The 14,971-nt window shown below is 36.8% G+C and overlaps 1 protein-coding gene across 4 annotated transcripts in view; it reads right to left on the bottom strand.

The window, feature by feature from the left end:
- Positions 1-238: 238 nt before the first annotated feature.
- prelid1b (PRELI domain containing 1b) overlaps positions 239-14,971 on the bottom strand; it is a 40,704-nt gene continuing 25,971 nt past the window's right edge. For 2 of the 4 annotated variants that reach the window (XM_077218455.1, XM_077218458.1), the window contains 4 exons: positions 13,118-13,343; positions 11,292-11,405; positions 4,439-4,517; positions 239-2,511 (listed from right to left, as the gene is read on the bottom strand). In XM_077218455.1, the coding sequence (XP_077074570.1) occupies positions 2,420-2,511; positions 4,439-4,517; positions 11,292-11,405; positions 13,118-13,343 (511 nt within the window). In that variant the 3' untranslated portion in view covers positions 239-2,419. Of the gene's footprint in view, positions 2,512-4,438; positions 5,335-11,291; positions 11,406-13,117; positions 13,344-14,971 lie in introns of all 4 variants that reach the window. The other 2 variants (XM_077218457.1, XR_013198324.1) reach the window with 2 other exon arrangements.

Raw genomic sequence — 14,971 nt, 5'->3', positions numbered from 1 at the left:
ATATATAAAAAACATTTAATAAAAAAAACTAATACAAATGACAAAAACTAAAATGAAAATGAAACCCAAAAATTAAAAATAATTCAAAATACCGATAAAAACACAGGTACTTAATGTCTTAATATACTAAAATACTTAATGTACTAAAATAATCAAAATATCTTAAAAACTGTCACAGCTTGTAATGTAATTGCAATTATTCTTTCAAACTAAATGTAAATGTAATTATTCTCAAGAGTTTCGCCATTTGTTTCTTTATTTAAAGAGTCCATATCTCATCTTTTCAAAACAAATACAACGACAGAACAGTGAAATATTCATTTTCACAACAATATTCTTCATTCTAAAACATTTCCATCTGTAAAGGAATGCGATTACAAACATATGAAAGGATTCTAAACAGAGCAAAACAAATATCACAACAAAAAATAGTTCTATAAGTTAAACAAATCCTCAAAATGATGTTGTTCGATGCTTTCTAAATTGTAATGCATGGTGTTTTTTCCATATTATTACTAGAAACTAATTAAAACATTAGCAGAGTTAGAGGCACAACTTTAAGTTTATCGTTTTTAATCTTAAACTGATGAAATCTGATTTGATATAATGATAATTCTCACATTATACAGTATATAAACTATAACCAGCACGTTCTACTGTGCATTTAGTCAGAAACACACACTTCAGGGTGACAGTGTCAATTGTACACAATTGCAAAATATCTTTTCCTGAGTTTTCATTTCTAATAAATGAAATTTCTATAGAAATATGGTGTATGATATATTGATCATCGCAGCTCTTAATCAGTTTCCTCTTTCCTGAGCTTTACTATTAGCAGCATCAGATCCGATCATGTCACGTCACATGACTGTTCTGCGCAAGACGCTTGTTTTACGTCTGAATCTCATGAAAACATGTTCAGGTCATATTTTACCATATTTATATCTTTATTGGAAATTGAATGACCGTTAAGAATCGTGCATTGTGACTTCAAGAACATTCCTCCAAAGTTTCTCATTGCCGTAATGCACTAGTTCTTTATCATTCTTTTATACATTATATATTTTTTAATTAGCATAAATAAAGACAGTACAAATATTACAATGTATAAATACTTTACAGTTAAAATAATATATTCTTTGTTTTGCAGTCATATGGAAGCCCATTCCTGTCACATAATCAAAAATCATGCTTTTGTAAATCATAATTATGACATAAAACGTTGAAATTGATATACTAAGTCATATGTAGGAGATGACACGTTATAATTATGACAAATCGAAATTATGATGTTAAGTCATATGACAAAAGGTCTGAATTGCTAAACAGTTGAAATTATGACATTAAAGTCATAATTATGTAATAAAGTTGAAATTGACATAAACAGTAAACATTATGACATTAAAAGTCATAATTATGACAAAAAGTAAAAAATGGACAAAAAGTAAACATTATGACATTATAGTCATAATTAATGATAAAAAGTTGAAATTGACATAAACACTCAACATTATAACATCAAAGTCATAATTATGTCATAAAAAGTTGTAATTGACATAAACAGTCAACATTATGATATCAGTCATAATTATGACAAAAAGTAAAAAATGGACAAAAAGTAAACATTATGACATCAAAGTCATAATTAATGACAAAAAGTTGAAATTGACATAAACCGTCAACATTATAACATCAAAGTCATAATTATGACATAAAAAGTCATAATTACAAGTCAAGTCATAATATGACATAAAAATGTCTAAATTGACAGTCATAATTATGACAAAGTCTATTATGTCATAAAAAGTTGAAACTGACATGCTAACTCATATTTAGGAGATGAAAAGTCAAAATCATGACTTCAAGTCCTAATAATGGCATTAACAAGTTTAAATTATGACATAAAAGTCCTAATTATGACATTAAATATCAATTATGTCATAAAATGTTAAAACTTGACATACTAAGGCAAAATTATGACAGAAAAACCATAATAATGACATAAGTCATAATTACGACAAGCCGCAATTATGACGTTAAGTCAATGTCATAAAAAGTCGAAACTGGCATGCTAAGTCAAAATTGTTATAAACAGTCAACATTATAACAAAAGTCATAATTATGAAAAAAAAGTCAAAATTGACTTTTTAATCTCATAATTATGACTTACAACTTTCTGTAAAGCTGCTTTGAAACGATGTGTATTGTGAAAAGCGCTTTACAAATAAATGTGAATTAAACTGAACTTTTTCTGTCATAATTAAGATTTACCAGTATTTTTGTGGTATGTGGTGGAAATGGGCTTACATACAGTCCTGAGAATCGTCATAAGATGCAGAATCTTGATGTTTTGGTGATTTCGGGGTGACCAGGATATGTGACCCAGCAGGTTTCATGAAGCTCACCGTGTTTATATGGATCATATGTATTGCTGGGGTTTCTGGGTTTTGGAGGCAGAGTTCAGGTTTTTGTGTTTCTCTGCAGGATCTCCGTGACATGCGGTCGAAGCTTCTGAATCGAGGACGAATGAGAAGGAAACATTACAGAATTACTTGGTAACACACTTTCTGCTCTTTCTGTCAAGCTAAAATTACTTTATTTTCGAGCGCATCATGTTTCAGTCACATTTATCACTGATAAACAACAACGGAAAGAGGAAGTAACACTAATATTGCTTGATCTGATGTTCTTTCGGTTACACAAATATAACGGAACATTTCATGTCTTTATAACTTATTACTCAAGCGTTATTTTAAAGTCCCCCTGTGGTGAACATCCAGCTTTTAATGTTGTTTATATGTCTATGTGGTGTTTTTAATACGCTTTAAGACAAACCATGTGTAAATTCATAAGTCGACAGCATTGCGGAGTATTTTCTCCTTAACCCTCTGGGGACTAAGCTCTTTTTGGTCCGTTTTCTCTATTTTTACATTTGGGCTTATAAACTATATGTAATGGAGATAGAACACTATGTGTTTGGTATCTATGGATTCAGAAGACCCTAAGCTAACATAAGCACACATGTAATATGTTTATAAGGGATGTATGAGTGAAAATGTACCATAAACTAGAGAATTTCAAAAACGGAAATTAGATTTTTGGCATTTATTTTTCTGTAAATCACACATCACACAACAATAGTGAACAGTTTTTGAACAAAATATATATTTGTCAAAGCCTTTGCTTGACAGACATGTGTAATTGTTAAATAAAATGTGTAAAGAACAATGAAAAATTTAACTTTATTTACAAATAGTCCCAGGTGTTTTTCTTAGGAATTTTCTAAGCAATGCTTTCTCCTCGTCACTCTCCAGTAATTGTTCCAGAGCTTGTTCCACCGTAAATCAGATACTGCTAGCCATCATAAAAGTGCTAAAACAATAAATAATGCTATAATTGTATGTGTATATATATATATTATAATTGTTCTGTCTCTCTCTCATTTCTCTGTGCGCTCTCGCTCCGTAAAGCCTTGTTTATACTCGACGCGTCCGTCAAACGCTGTTTGCGTAATAGTATATAGTACCACCCCTTGCAAGGCTACAGAGTCCTCCGATTTGCTAGAATACGTCATGGTAACCTTCCTCTGATTGGGTAAGAAAAATATTCCTCCATCGGCAATTTTTCCATTGGTTGTTGCTCGTGAATCTGCCAAACAACATCGACTTCATTGGCCTTTGACGAAGTGGTATTGCGCAACAAGGAAGTGTGTATACCAGCCGGGTAAGTTTGTTATCACTGTTTTCAGCGGAATCTGAGGAAGACGGCAAAAAAGAACGCACCTCTCTATCATTAATAGTTTTTAAGATAATTACACATTTGTAAAAGTATGTCTTTTTGGGCGTCCCCAGAGGGTTAAAACTTCAGTGAACCAAAGACAGTCTCAAAAACACGGTTTGAAATCGCTGGTGATTCTGACGACACAAACGACCTTGTAACCAATCAGATCAACGTGTGATCGTCAATGAGTGGATCTCTGAGCTGAGTGAGTGAGTGGAGGCGGGGCTCATTTGCATATTCATAGAACCGAGCATACTAAATGAGGCAAGAGTTACATTCAAGATATTTTAAGCCATGAAACTTTTAAATGTGTAATTTTGGTGGCATTTTAAGAGATAAAATTATTGACTACAGGAGGACTTAAATAGTTAAAATATCAGGTGTTCAAAAACCCATGTAAAGCGATATATACTCTATACTGAATATATCATCACGAAATGTAACTATATAATCATCCAAATTCAACAAGAAGGCATGAAGATATTAAAATATTATAAACATTAACATCAAGATTTTCTGTATAGCTGCTTTCTAACAATGTGAATTTAAATCAAATGGACTCGACTCTTTTTTGATTTCTTTTCCGTGTTTTGTGTTTGCTCTTGATGTGAACAGGCCTTGAGAGAACACATTAAGTGTATGTAAATATATTTCTTACTCTGTAGATTTGACAGTGCGTGCTCCAAACCCTTCATAGCTTTGGCCTGGTTACTCCTGAATCTGGCCAATCCAAACTCCTACAGGAAGAGGAGAAACACTGCTGAAGTTTAATGCTGACAAGAGACACATTTCACTCGAACACAGTAATTATGGACGATTAGTGGGGATGCATCGATATATGAAACTTTTGGCCGATACCGATAACTCTTTATTATTTGAGAGCCGATATATTGGCTGATAAATGTAAATCAGGGTTCAGACACTGTGAAGGACTTTTTATTCAAGCACTACTTTTTTGGTTTTCAAGAACTACAATCAGAGATCTCACTTATCAAACAATATCGTCATATCTTTCAAATTATAAAAAAGGGTAAATAGATCAACAAAAATAAACCAATAAAAAAAAAAAGGTAGGAATAAAGTGCAGCACAAGCAAGGACTGCGGAAACTTTAACCAGTGAAATGATTCTATGACAAAGATATCGTTTTTCTTATCCAAACTGAGTTTTCCATCCATGAATATATGATTGACCTGAAGAATAAAAGCTGTATCATATACTTGAATAATTATATGAACAATATCACACTCATAGCCATGCGAAGACGTTTCGTTTGTGTGAAAAGATTGTAAGATTAAACACTAATTTCACGTATATTGTCTTTCAATAATTCAAGCATTTTAAGCATCTTGTACGAAATCCACATTTTTATCTCATTTTGACCTGATTACAAAAACAAAAGTCTCACCATTGAAAATCATGTCCCAAACACACAAGTATGATGATTTATGTAGATTATATAACAGACTTTACTGGGTTTTCCTTTTTTGAAGTGATTCCAATCATATTTCAAGCAACTCAAATCCATCATGTTGATCAGTCTGAAGAGTCTCAGCTGGAGGAAATAATAGATTATTTTTCGGCTTTATTTTTTTAAATTTCTTATCAGGCTGATAACAATAACATTAAAAATGAACATATATCTGTCATTATATGTTATATATCAAACAGTGTCTGGTTTGTCTTTCCCCGGGTGTCCACTAGAGGTCTCTTCCCCATACTGTCACAATTCACTCTGGAACTGCATTTCCCACAATCCTTTGTCTGTTCTCATCACTCATCATTGCACACAGCTGTTCCTAATTACATTGTTTAGTTCTGTGTATAAATACCCTGTCTGTTTCGGTCCTTGTCAGGAAGAGTTATTGGATGAGGAAAACTTAGTATGTTTAAATGATGGAAGTAAAACAAGGATAGAGGTTAGTACTGGGAAGGAATCTGCACTTGACCTCACACTGGTGTCCAGTAGTATGGCAGCGATATGTAATTGGAGTGTCTATAAGGATGGGACAATAGGAAGTGATCATTATCCAGTATTGTGTAAAATTAATATTTCATTATCTCAAAGTATAGAAGGAGAAGAGGAAGATGGATATTTGAGAAGGCTAATTGGGAACATTTTCAGAAAGAAAGTGATAGATGTTTGAGCCAGATTGAGTTATAATGATGATATAGAGACTAGGGATGGGCATTCGATTAAATTTTCTTAGTCGATCGTCGGGAGAATTAACGATCGACTATCGATTAATCATTAATATTTTTATATTCAAATTCATTATTTATTTTTATATTATATACTTTTTATAAATTAAAAATGCAATGAAAATACAAAAATAAAGCGCGTTTTTCCTCGATTAGATCTTTATTACAAGATGATCAACTTGTGGCAGTAAAACTGGACGTTCGGTTAGGCTAAACTTGAAGATATATGCGCTGCGGTGCTCGGAAGCAACGGAACCTGCAGCTGCGAGTTGGTGTTCTTAAACAGAGACCCTCGTTTGTTCCAAAATAATAAATAATAAAAAAATCATGTTAAACAATAACTTAACCAAAAACATAATAATACTTAGATCTGACAGGTTTTGTCAAAATGTAACTCAGAACTATCCAAGAACGGAGTCGAGAAAGAGGGTGAGAGAGATTAGCCTACCTACTGTAACAATCAATTCGGCTAGGCTACTTAACAAAGCCTCATAAAAAATAACTAGTAACTCACATACAACTTCTACACCAGTCTACTGATTTTTGTTGAGAAAGATAAGCATGTTGATGACATGATCTGAGGTCAGACGCGACCGCAACCTGACCGTCAAGCCTCGTTTACACTTTCGCCTGGCTCTGCAGCGCGAGTCTCCGCAGACTGCGCGCGCACCTCCCCAAACAGACGAGGCGTTTATACTCGACGCGCTCGCCTGTGAAACACCGAATACCGCAATGACGTCATTTTTGCCGCGCTCACCTTCGCGCTCGTGCGGACGCGTCGAGTGTAAACAAGGCTTCAGTCCAGCCGCTGAAAACACCCGCTCTGAGGGGACTGACGTTGCCGGGATTGCCAGGTACCTCCGCGCTAACTTGACCAACCAGCCCGGGGAACACGTTCACTTTCCACTCACACTACGCAACGCAGCAGCATTAGTTTAATGATAATCGATAAGAAATTAACGTGATCGACGAAATTCTTAATGATCAATAATCGATCGTCGATTAATCATGCCCATCCCTAATAGAGACACTGGAAAATAAAATAAAGAAAGGTATAAAAACAGCGGCAATGGAGTCTATTCCAAAAAGTAAAGGTAAGGTAAAGAGGAAAATCGTACCATGGTGGGATGAGGAATGTAAAGAAGCAATCAGAAATAGGAACAAAGAACTTAAAATAATGAAAAGAACTCATAACTTTATGCACATGGTTCAATATAAATATGCTCAGGCAATAGTAAGGAAAACAATTAGACAGGCGAAAATAACATATTGGAGGAATTATTGTAGCTCAATGGGGAATACGACTCAGATTGGAGAGGTGTGGACGATGATTAAAAAGATGGGTGGTGAAAGGAGAGACTGGAGTTACCCAGTTTTGAGTAGTGGAAAAGAAATTGCAGTGACAAATCAGGAAAAGGCTGAAATGTTAGCAAATACATTTGTCAATGTGCACAGCTCTAATAATTTATCTGAAGAAGGGAAGAGAGGCAGAGAGAAGACTAAATCTGAAAATGTAGAGGTACTTATGAAGATGGGGAGAGTGGAGGATGAACAAAATGTACTATTTAACATGGGAGAATTAAAGAGAGCAATGGCCAAAACTGGGAAGACTGCACCAGGAAAAGATGATATTTGTTATAGCATGTTGAAACAGTTGAGTGAGGAGGGGAAGAATAAGTTGTTGATGTTGTACAATAAAGTGTAGGAGGAAGGGAAACTACCAAAGAGCTGGAAGGAGGCAATTATTGTACCGATAAGCAAACCTGGGAAAGAAAGCTAGTAAACCTACAAGTTATAGACCTATTGCTCTGACATCTCATGTCTGTAAATTAATGGAAAGAATGATAAATGAGAGGTTAATGTATATTATGGAAAAAAGAGGTATGGTGGTTGAACGTCAAAGTGGGTTTAGAAGAGGTAGGAATACTATGGATGCAGTATTGTGTTTGGAAGATAACAAGAAAAGCACAAGTAAATAAAGAGACAGAAGTGGCAGTAAATTCGATGTAGAAAAAGCATATGATATGCTATGGAGAGAGGGACTAATGATTAAATTGTATAATATGGGAATTAGAGGAAATTTTCTTAACTGGATAAAGGATTTCCTGGAAGGAAGAACAATTCAGGGGCAGACTTATCAAGTGAACATGTTATAGAAAACGGAACTCCTCAGGCGAGAGTTGTAAGTCCCACATTATTTTCAGTAATGATATATATGTGAATATACCAATAGGTATGGGAAGATCACTTTTTGCGGATGATGGGGCAATATGGAAAAAAGGAAGAAATACAGAACGTGTAGTTAAAAAAATACAAGAAGGGATACAGCAGGTTGAGAAGTGGGGTGTTAAATTTTCTATAGAGAAAACTAAAGTGATGTTTTTTACAGGGAAGAAAATCAAGGAAAATATTAATATAAAACTATATGGAAGTAATTTAGAGAGAGTTAAAACAATCCGTTTTTTAGGAGTACACTTTGACACAAGATTAACTTGGGTAGAGCATATTAGAAATGTAGAAGACAAATGTAAAAAAGTAATAAATTTAATGAGATGTTTAACAGGACTAGAATGGGGAACAGATTATAAATAACTGAAATATATATATGCAAGTCTAATAAGATCAAAAATGGATTATGGAAGTGTGGCAGCAACCAAATCTGTACTTAGAGGCTTGATGTAATGCAGGCTAAAGCACTGAGATCGTGTCTAGAGCAGATAAAACATCACCAGTGTGTGTGCGCTCTACAGGTGGAAGCGGGAGAAATGCCATTGAACATCCGACGTAAACAATTGCTTGTAAATTATTGGGTAAATCTAAAAGGGCATGGAGATAGTCATCCAACTAAAATAATATTACAAGATAATTGGGAAAGGGAGAGAGCACAAAAGTTCAGTTTTGGGTGGGTCGGAGATGAGGCGGCTAGAGAATTGGGAGTGTATGAACAGGAATTCTGCCCAACTATAATATGGCCTGATACACCGCTATGGAAGCTAGAAACCATGGAAGTTGATTATAATTAACTTCGAGTTAAAACAGTAAGTAATAGTACAGATCTGGTAGCGGAATTTTATACAAATATAGATTTTTAATATAAAGAGTATATTCAGATTTATACAGACGGATCAAAGGATCCAGAAACAGGAAAGACTGGATCTGCAGTTTACATTTTCAACCAAAGAGGTGAGATAAGCAGACGAACCACAAATGATCTGAGTGTGTATGCAGTTGAATTATACGCTATTAAGATGGCACTAGAATGGATTGAGGAAAACAAAATTAAAAAAGCTTTAATTGGAAGTGATTCAGTGTCAGCTTTATACAGTCTCATGACTGGTATATCTAATAGTCATCAGGATTTACTGTATTCAATATTGATAATATACACAAGAATAAGGGGAAAATGCTATGAGATTCAATTGACTTGGATTCCTGCTCATATTGGCATTGTGGGTAATGAGAGTTGTGGTGGGGGAAAAAATCGATTCTGTTCAGTATCGCGATATTTTGCGCACGCAATTATATCGATACAGTAGCGCAAAGTATTGCGATATTTAATTATAAAATTATCTGTTTTACTTTCCGGTTTTCTCAGAGTTTACTCTGATCATTTACATTTGCGTATTACATCCACAAGGTGGCGCTTGTTGCGGTGCTTTGTTGTCGTACATTCGACAGCAAATTCAAATGAAAATGGCTTCAGTATTACGGTTGTACACGACGCTCCGCATCTTTCAAATCGAAAGTGTGGGTAAATTTCGGTTTTATGATTATTCTCAGGTTTATGTTACTCTATTATGTCTGCTTTATGTTACTCTATTGTGTTTAAATAATTTTAAGTTATGTGCTGGGAGCTCAGTGATTTTTGTTTGTTTCATATTAAATATTACCTGCTCGGTCTTGTCTGTCAGCGTGTTGTCATTGTCCTCTATTTTTCACTGCTTGAGAACATGGGTTGAAATCGCCCTCTAAACCCTCATTCACTAAGTTAGACACACGTCAGCTCGTCTTACGTCAGCGGACTCGTGAACGCGGATCCACAACAGAACCGGAAGAGAATACAATGCTGAATAAAGTCGTCTTTTTTGTTATTTTTGGAACAAAATGTATTTTCGATGCTTCAAAAAATTCTAACTAACCCCCTGAGGTCACATGGACTACTTTGATGATGTCTTTATTTCCTTTCTGGACAAGGACAGTATACCGTACATAGATTTTCAATGTAGGGACAGAAATCTCTCGGACTACATCTAAAATATCTTAAACTGTGTTCTGAAGATGAACGGAGGTCTTACGGGCTTGGAACGACATGAGGGTGAGTCAGTAATGACATCATTTTCATTTTTGGGGTGAACTAACCCTTTAAGGATAGGTCACAGGAATTTGAATAGCACACTACACATTATAGGGAAGCACCCAACTGTTTTTTGTGGTTGTTGTCAGGTTGCAGAAACTATAAAGCATGTGTTGTTGAGTTGCAGACAATATAGAGAAAAGAGGAAAAATATGATGGAAGAGTTAGGAAAAGTTGGAGCAATAGGGACAGGAATGAAGGAAATACTGGAAAGTGGGGAGAATGAACAAAGCAGAGGAAATATTTTATTATTTTTATCAAGAACAGGACTGATGAGAAGAATATGATGTAACTGGACATGACAGGAAATAAAACTGGAAGATGGCGGTAGTGCGACGCTAATGGATGCAAGCTGCCGATAAACTCTAAAGAAGAAGAAGAAGAAGAAGAAGTCTTTGTCACGGAGTCATTGTAGGCTATATGGCCACCACACTTCTGAGTTCTGTGTTCCTTGCCTGTTTCTTGTTTGGTTTATTTGTATTTGGATTGCTAACATGGACTTTGAACCTTGCCTGGATGACTACGAGATGGATTACGCTTTAATAAACACCTACTACCATACTGCATTTGGATCTACCTATTTTCCTGTGTGTCCCCGTGACAATATCAGCCGATACTGATATGGTGGCCGAGATATCGTGCATCTCTAACGTTTACTTCAACTTCCAATCTCTGAATATCTTTTCTCTGTTACGCTTTACAATAAGGTTGATGATGAACAAACAACGAACAGCTGTATTTCTATTAACTAACATTAACAAATACAGTAACAAATGTATCGCTCATGGTTAGTTCATGTTAATACATAAACTAATGTTAACTAATGAACCTTATTGTAAAGAGTTAACCTTTTTCTTGCTTGTTTTTTTAGTGTTTGGGCATTAGTTGTTGGCGAAAGCAGGAAGTTGACAGGTGGTGTGTGTGTGTGTGTGTGTGTGTGTGTGTGTGTGTGTCACCTGTATGGGTCTGGAGAGGCCGAAGACTCCTGATGAGATCCAGGCTTCCCGGGTGATCCGAGTCCAGACAGGCCGGTCCCGCTCGCCGAGAAACACACAGCGCTCCACGACACGCTGGTGACACACACACTAGAACATTGTAACATGCTGCAAGTTTTGTTTGTAATTTATCTCACTAACCCGACCCCTAAATCTACCTATCACACACACACACACACACACACACAAACTAACCCGACCCCTAAATCTACCTATCACACACACACACACACACACACACACACAAACTAACCCGACCCCTAAATCTACCCACCACACACACACAGACACACACACACTAACCCGACCCCTATATCTACCCATCACACACACACACACACGCACACACAAACAAACTAACCCGACCCCTAAATCTACCCATCACACACACACACACACACACTAACCCGACCCCTAAATCTACCCATCACACACACACACACACACACACACACACACACACACACACACTAACCCGACCCCTAAATCTACCCATCACATACACACACACACACACACACTAACCCGACCCCTAAATCTACCCATCACTCACTCACTCACACACACACACACACACACACACACACACACACACACACACACACACACTGCAAGTTTTGTTTGTGATTGTTTGCTTGTCTTTTGTAATTATTGTGAGGACCTTTTTGTAACATTAGTTCACCTATTATTAGCATATTACATATGAAAATGATCACATCCAGATGAACTGGATAATATTCTGATTGTTCCAATCCAATCTGACCTCTGACCTGTAATGCTGAATCATAATCATAATCATACACTGTTGGTTCGTTGGCCAGAGGAGAACTGAGCGACTGAGTCTGGTTTCTTTTCAAGCCTTTGTTGCCACTGGCTTGGCTTGCTTACTGTAGTTGGGGACATTACATTTAACATTTAACTTAAAGGTCCCATATTGAACAACTTTCTGAATTTTTATTTTAGGTTTTGATGTCCTTAAGAATATATATTTGCGGTATAAGTACCAAAAACCATCTCAATATATGTTTACAGCTGCTTTCTCAGGAGCTCTGCCAAGAACAGCTCGATTTTGGCCCGTCTACTTAATATTCATGAGCCTCTCTTCTGATTGGCCTGATGTTTTCTGAGTGACCCACCATTGGTGACTGAGTAGTTCTGACATCACAAATATACTGAAGTTGCAACAGCTTGTGAAAAGCACAGCTACTTTGTGCAGGCTGTGTGCATCTCTCTGTGGATCGACTGTTTTGAAACTTATATAGTAGTTTCATAACCCCTAGTCCTCAGTTATCATGAAAAAACCCAGGAAATTTCAGTTTTGACAATATGGGACCTTTAATATTTAACAATAATATTGATCTGCCTGCATTGACACTATTATATGAGAACTGAACTGAGCTGGACGATGACATCACGGTTTACTCCAGAACTGCTATATAAATATATATAAATGAACTAAATTAATAACTTTCTAACAACAAATTGAACCATCACTGAACTTACTGCGACGCTATTTTCTTCTACAAACTTTTTCGCATTATTTTCCTGTTATATCTGTAAAGCTGCTTTGAAACACTCTGTATTGTAAAAAGACTGACGTAATCAAACTGTCAATTCCTCACTGAAAAACAATATTAAATTTGTCTAAGTACTTTTACAAACACAAGCAGCATTTCCAAGCATCTACTTCATACTCTCATTTATTTTGGCACTTGAAAGCATGTTGATTATTTCTAGACGAAGTGTAACTGTCAGTGTGTGTGTGTGTGTGTGTGTGTGTCGTTCACCATAAACGTGGCATGGTTGATGTTCCAGGTCATGGTGGTGAGGCTTCGGTTAGCGGGGTCCACCACAGAGTCCTCGATGATGTAGACCGAGCGCGACAGGTTTCCCGGGAAGACGTGCTCCGCCCAGCGAGGCATGCGATTGGTCTTCGTGAAGAGCCGTCGGGACAGGAGCAGGTTATCTGACGTCACCTCGCGGAAAACCACGTCTTCGGTCAGGACATGCGTGCTGAGAGGAACACGGTAAAAACATGGTGAAAAATAATCAATTGCAACATCGGCAACATGGATTTGACGCATATGAGAGAAAACTGTGACAGTGAGCTTAATGAGGGAAAAAACTACAATCCCATGATGCACTGCGAATGACAATCAAATTGAAAACAACTTGGAATATATAAAATCATTGATGCTAATTATGCATGTAGAAATATTGTATATTTTTTTATTGCAAAATTTGCATATCTATCTATATATACCCCAGCATGCACAGAACGTTCCCGTAACGTTGTGCTCCCGTCTGGATATTATTTTGCCAGCGTGAATGAAAGAATGTTCCCAGAATGTTTCAGGGTAGTTATTCTGAAAATAACCTGAAAAAAATGTATATAGTACGTTTTACAAACCAAAAACGAACGTTCTATTTCCGTTAAGAAAACTTTAACCAAAAATAAACCTAAAGCTAAACCAAAAACGTTATTTAAAATAACGTTTTACAAACCAAAAACTAACGTTTTCTGATAGTGTATTTACCCAGCTAAAAAATGTTGGTTCCCAGTTTGTAGAACGTTATTCTAACGTTTCCAGAACGCTCTTGTTAGCTAGTAAAGTTTTCTTAACGGAAATAGAATGTTAGTGTTTGGTTTGTAAAGCGTTACTTCAGGGTCAGTGTTTACCTGTATGGGTCAGTGTGTACCTGTATGGGTCAGTGAATACCTGTATGGGTCAGTGAATACCTGTATGGGTCAGTGTGTACCTGTATGGGTCAGTGTTTACCTGTAAGGGTCAGTGTTTACCTGTATGGGTCAGTGTGTACCTGTATGGGTCAGTGAATACCTGTATGGGTCAGTGAATACCTGTATGGGTCAGTGTGTACCTGTATGGGTCAGTGTTTACCTGTATGGGTCAGTGTTTACCTGTATGGGTCAGTGTGTACCTGTAAGGGTCAGTGTTTACCTGTATGGGTCAGTGAATACCTGTATGGGTCAGTGTTTACCTGTATGGGTCAGTGTGTACCTGTATGGGTCAGTGTATGGGTCAGTGTATGGGTCAGTGTATACCTGTATGGGTCAGTGTATGGGTCAGTGTGTACCTGTATGGGTCAGTGTATGGGTCAGTGTATGGGTCAGTGTATGGGTCAGTGTATGGGTCAGTGTGTACCTGTATGGGTCAGTGTTTACCTGTATGGGTCAGTGTGTACCTGTATGGGTCAGTGTATGGGTCAGTGTGTACCTGTATGGGTCAGTGTATGGGTCAGTGTATGGGTCAGTGTTTACCTGTATGGGTCAGTGTTTACCTGTATGGGTCAGTGTGTACCTGTATGGGTCAGTGAATACCTGTATGGGTCAGTGTTTACCTGTATGGGTCAGTGTTTACCTGTATGGGTCAGTGTTTACCTGTATGGGTCAGTGAATACCTGTATGGGTCAGTGTTTACCTGTATGGGTCAGTGAATACCTGTATGGGTCAGTGTGTACCTGTATGGGTCAGTGAATACCTGTATGGGTCAGTGTTTACCTGTATGGGTCAGTGTTTACCTGTATGGGTCAGTGTTTACCTGTATGGGTCAGTGAATACCTGTATGGGTCAGTGTTTACCTGTATGGGTCAGTGTTTACCTGTATGGGTCAGTGTTTACC

Source organism: Siphateles boraxobius, unplaced genomic scaffold (assembly GCF_051911475.1).
Source record: "Siphateles boraxobius isolate OS27281-9 unplaced genomic scaffold, OSU_SipBor_1 77, whole genome shotgun sequence".
Lineage (NCBI taxonomy): Eukaryota > Metazoa > Chordata > Actinopteri > Cypriniformes > Leuciscidae > Siphateles > Siphateles boraxobius.
This window is presented reverse-complemented; position numbering and strand designations above follow the sequence as displayed.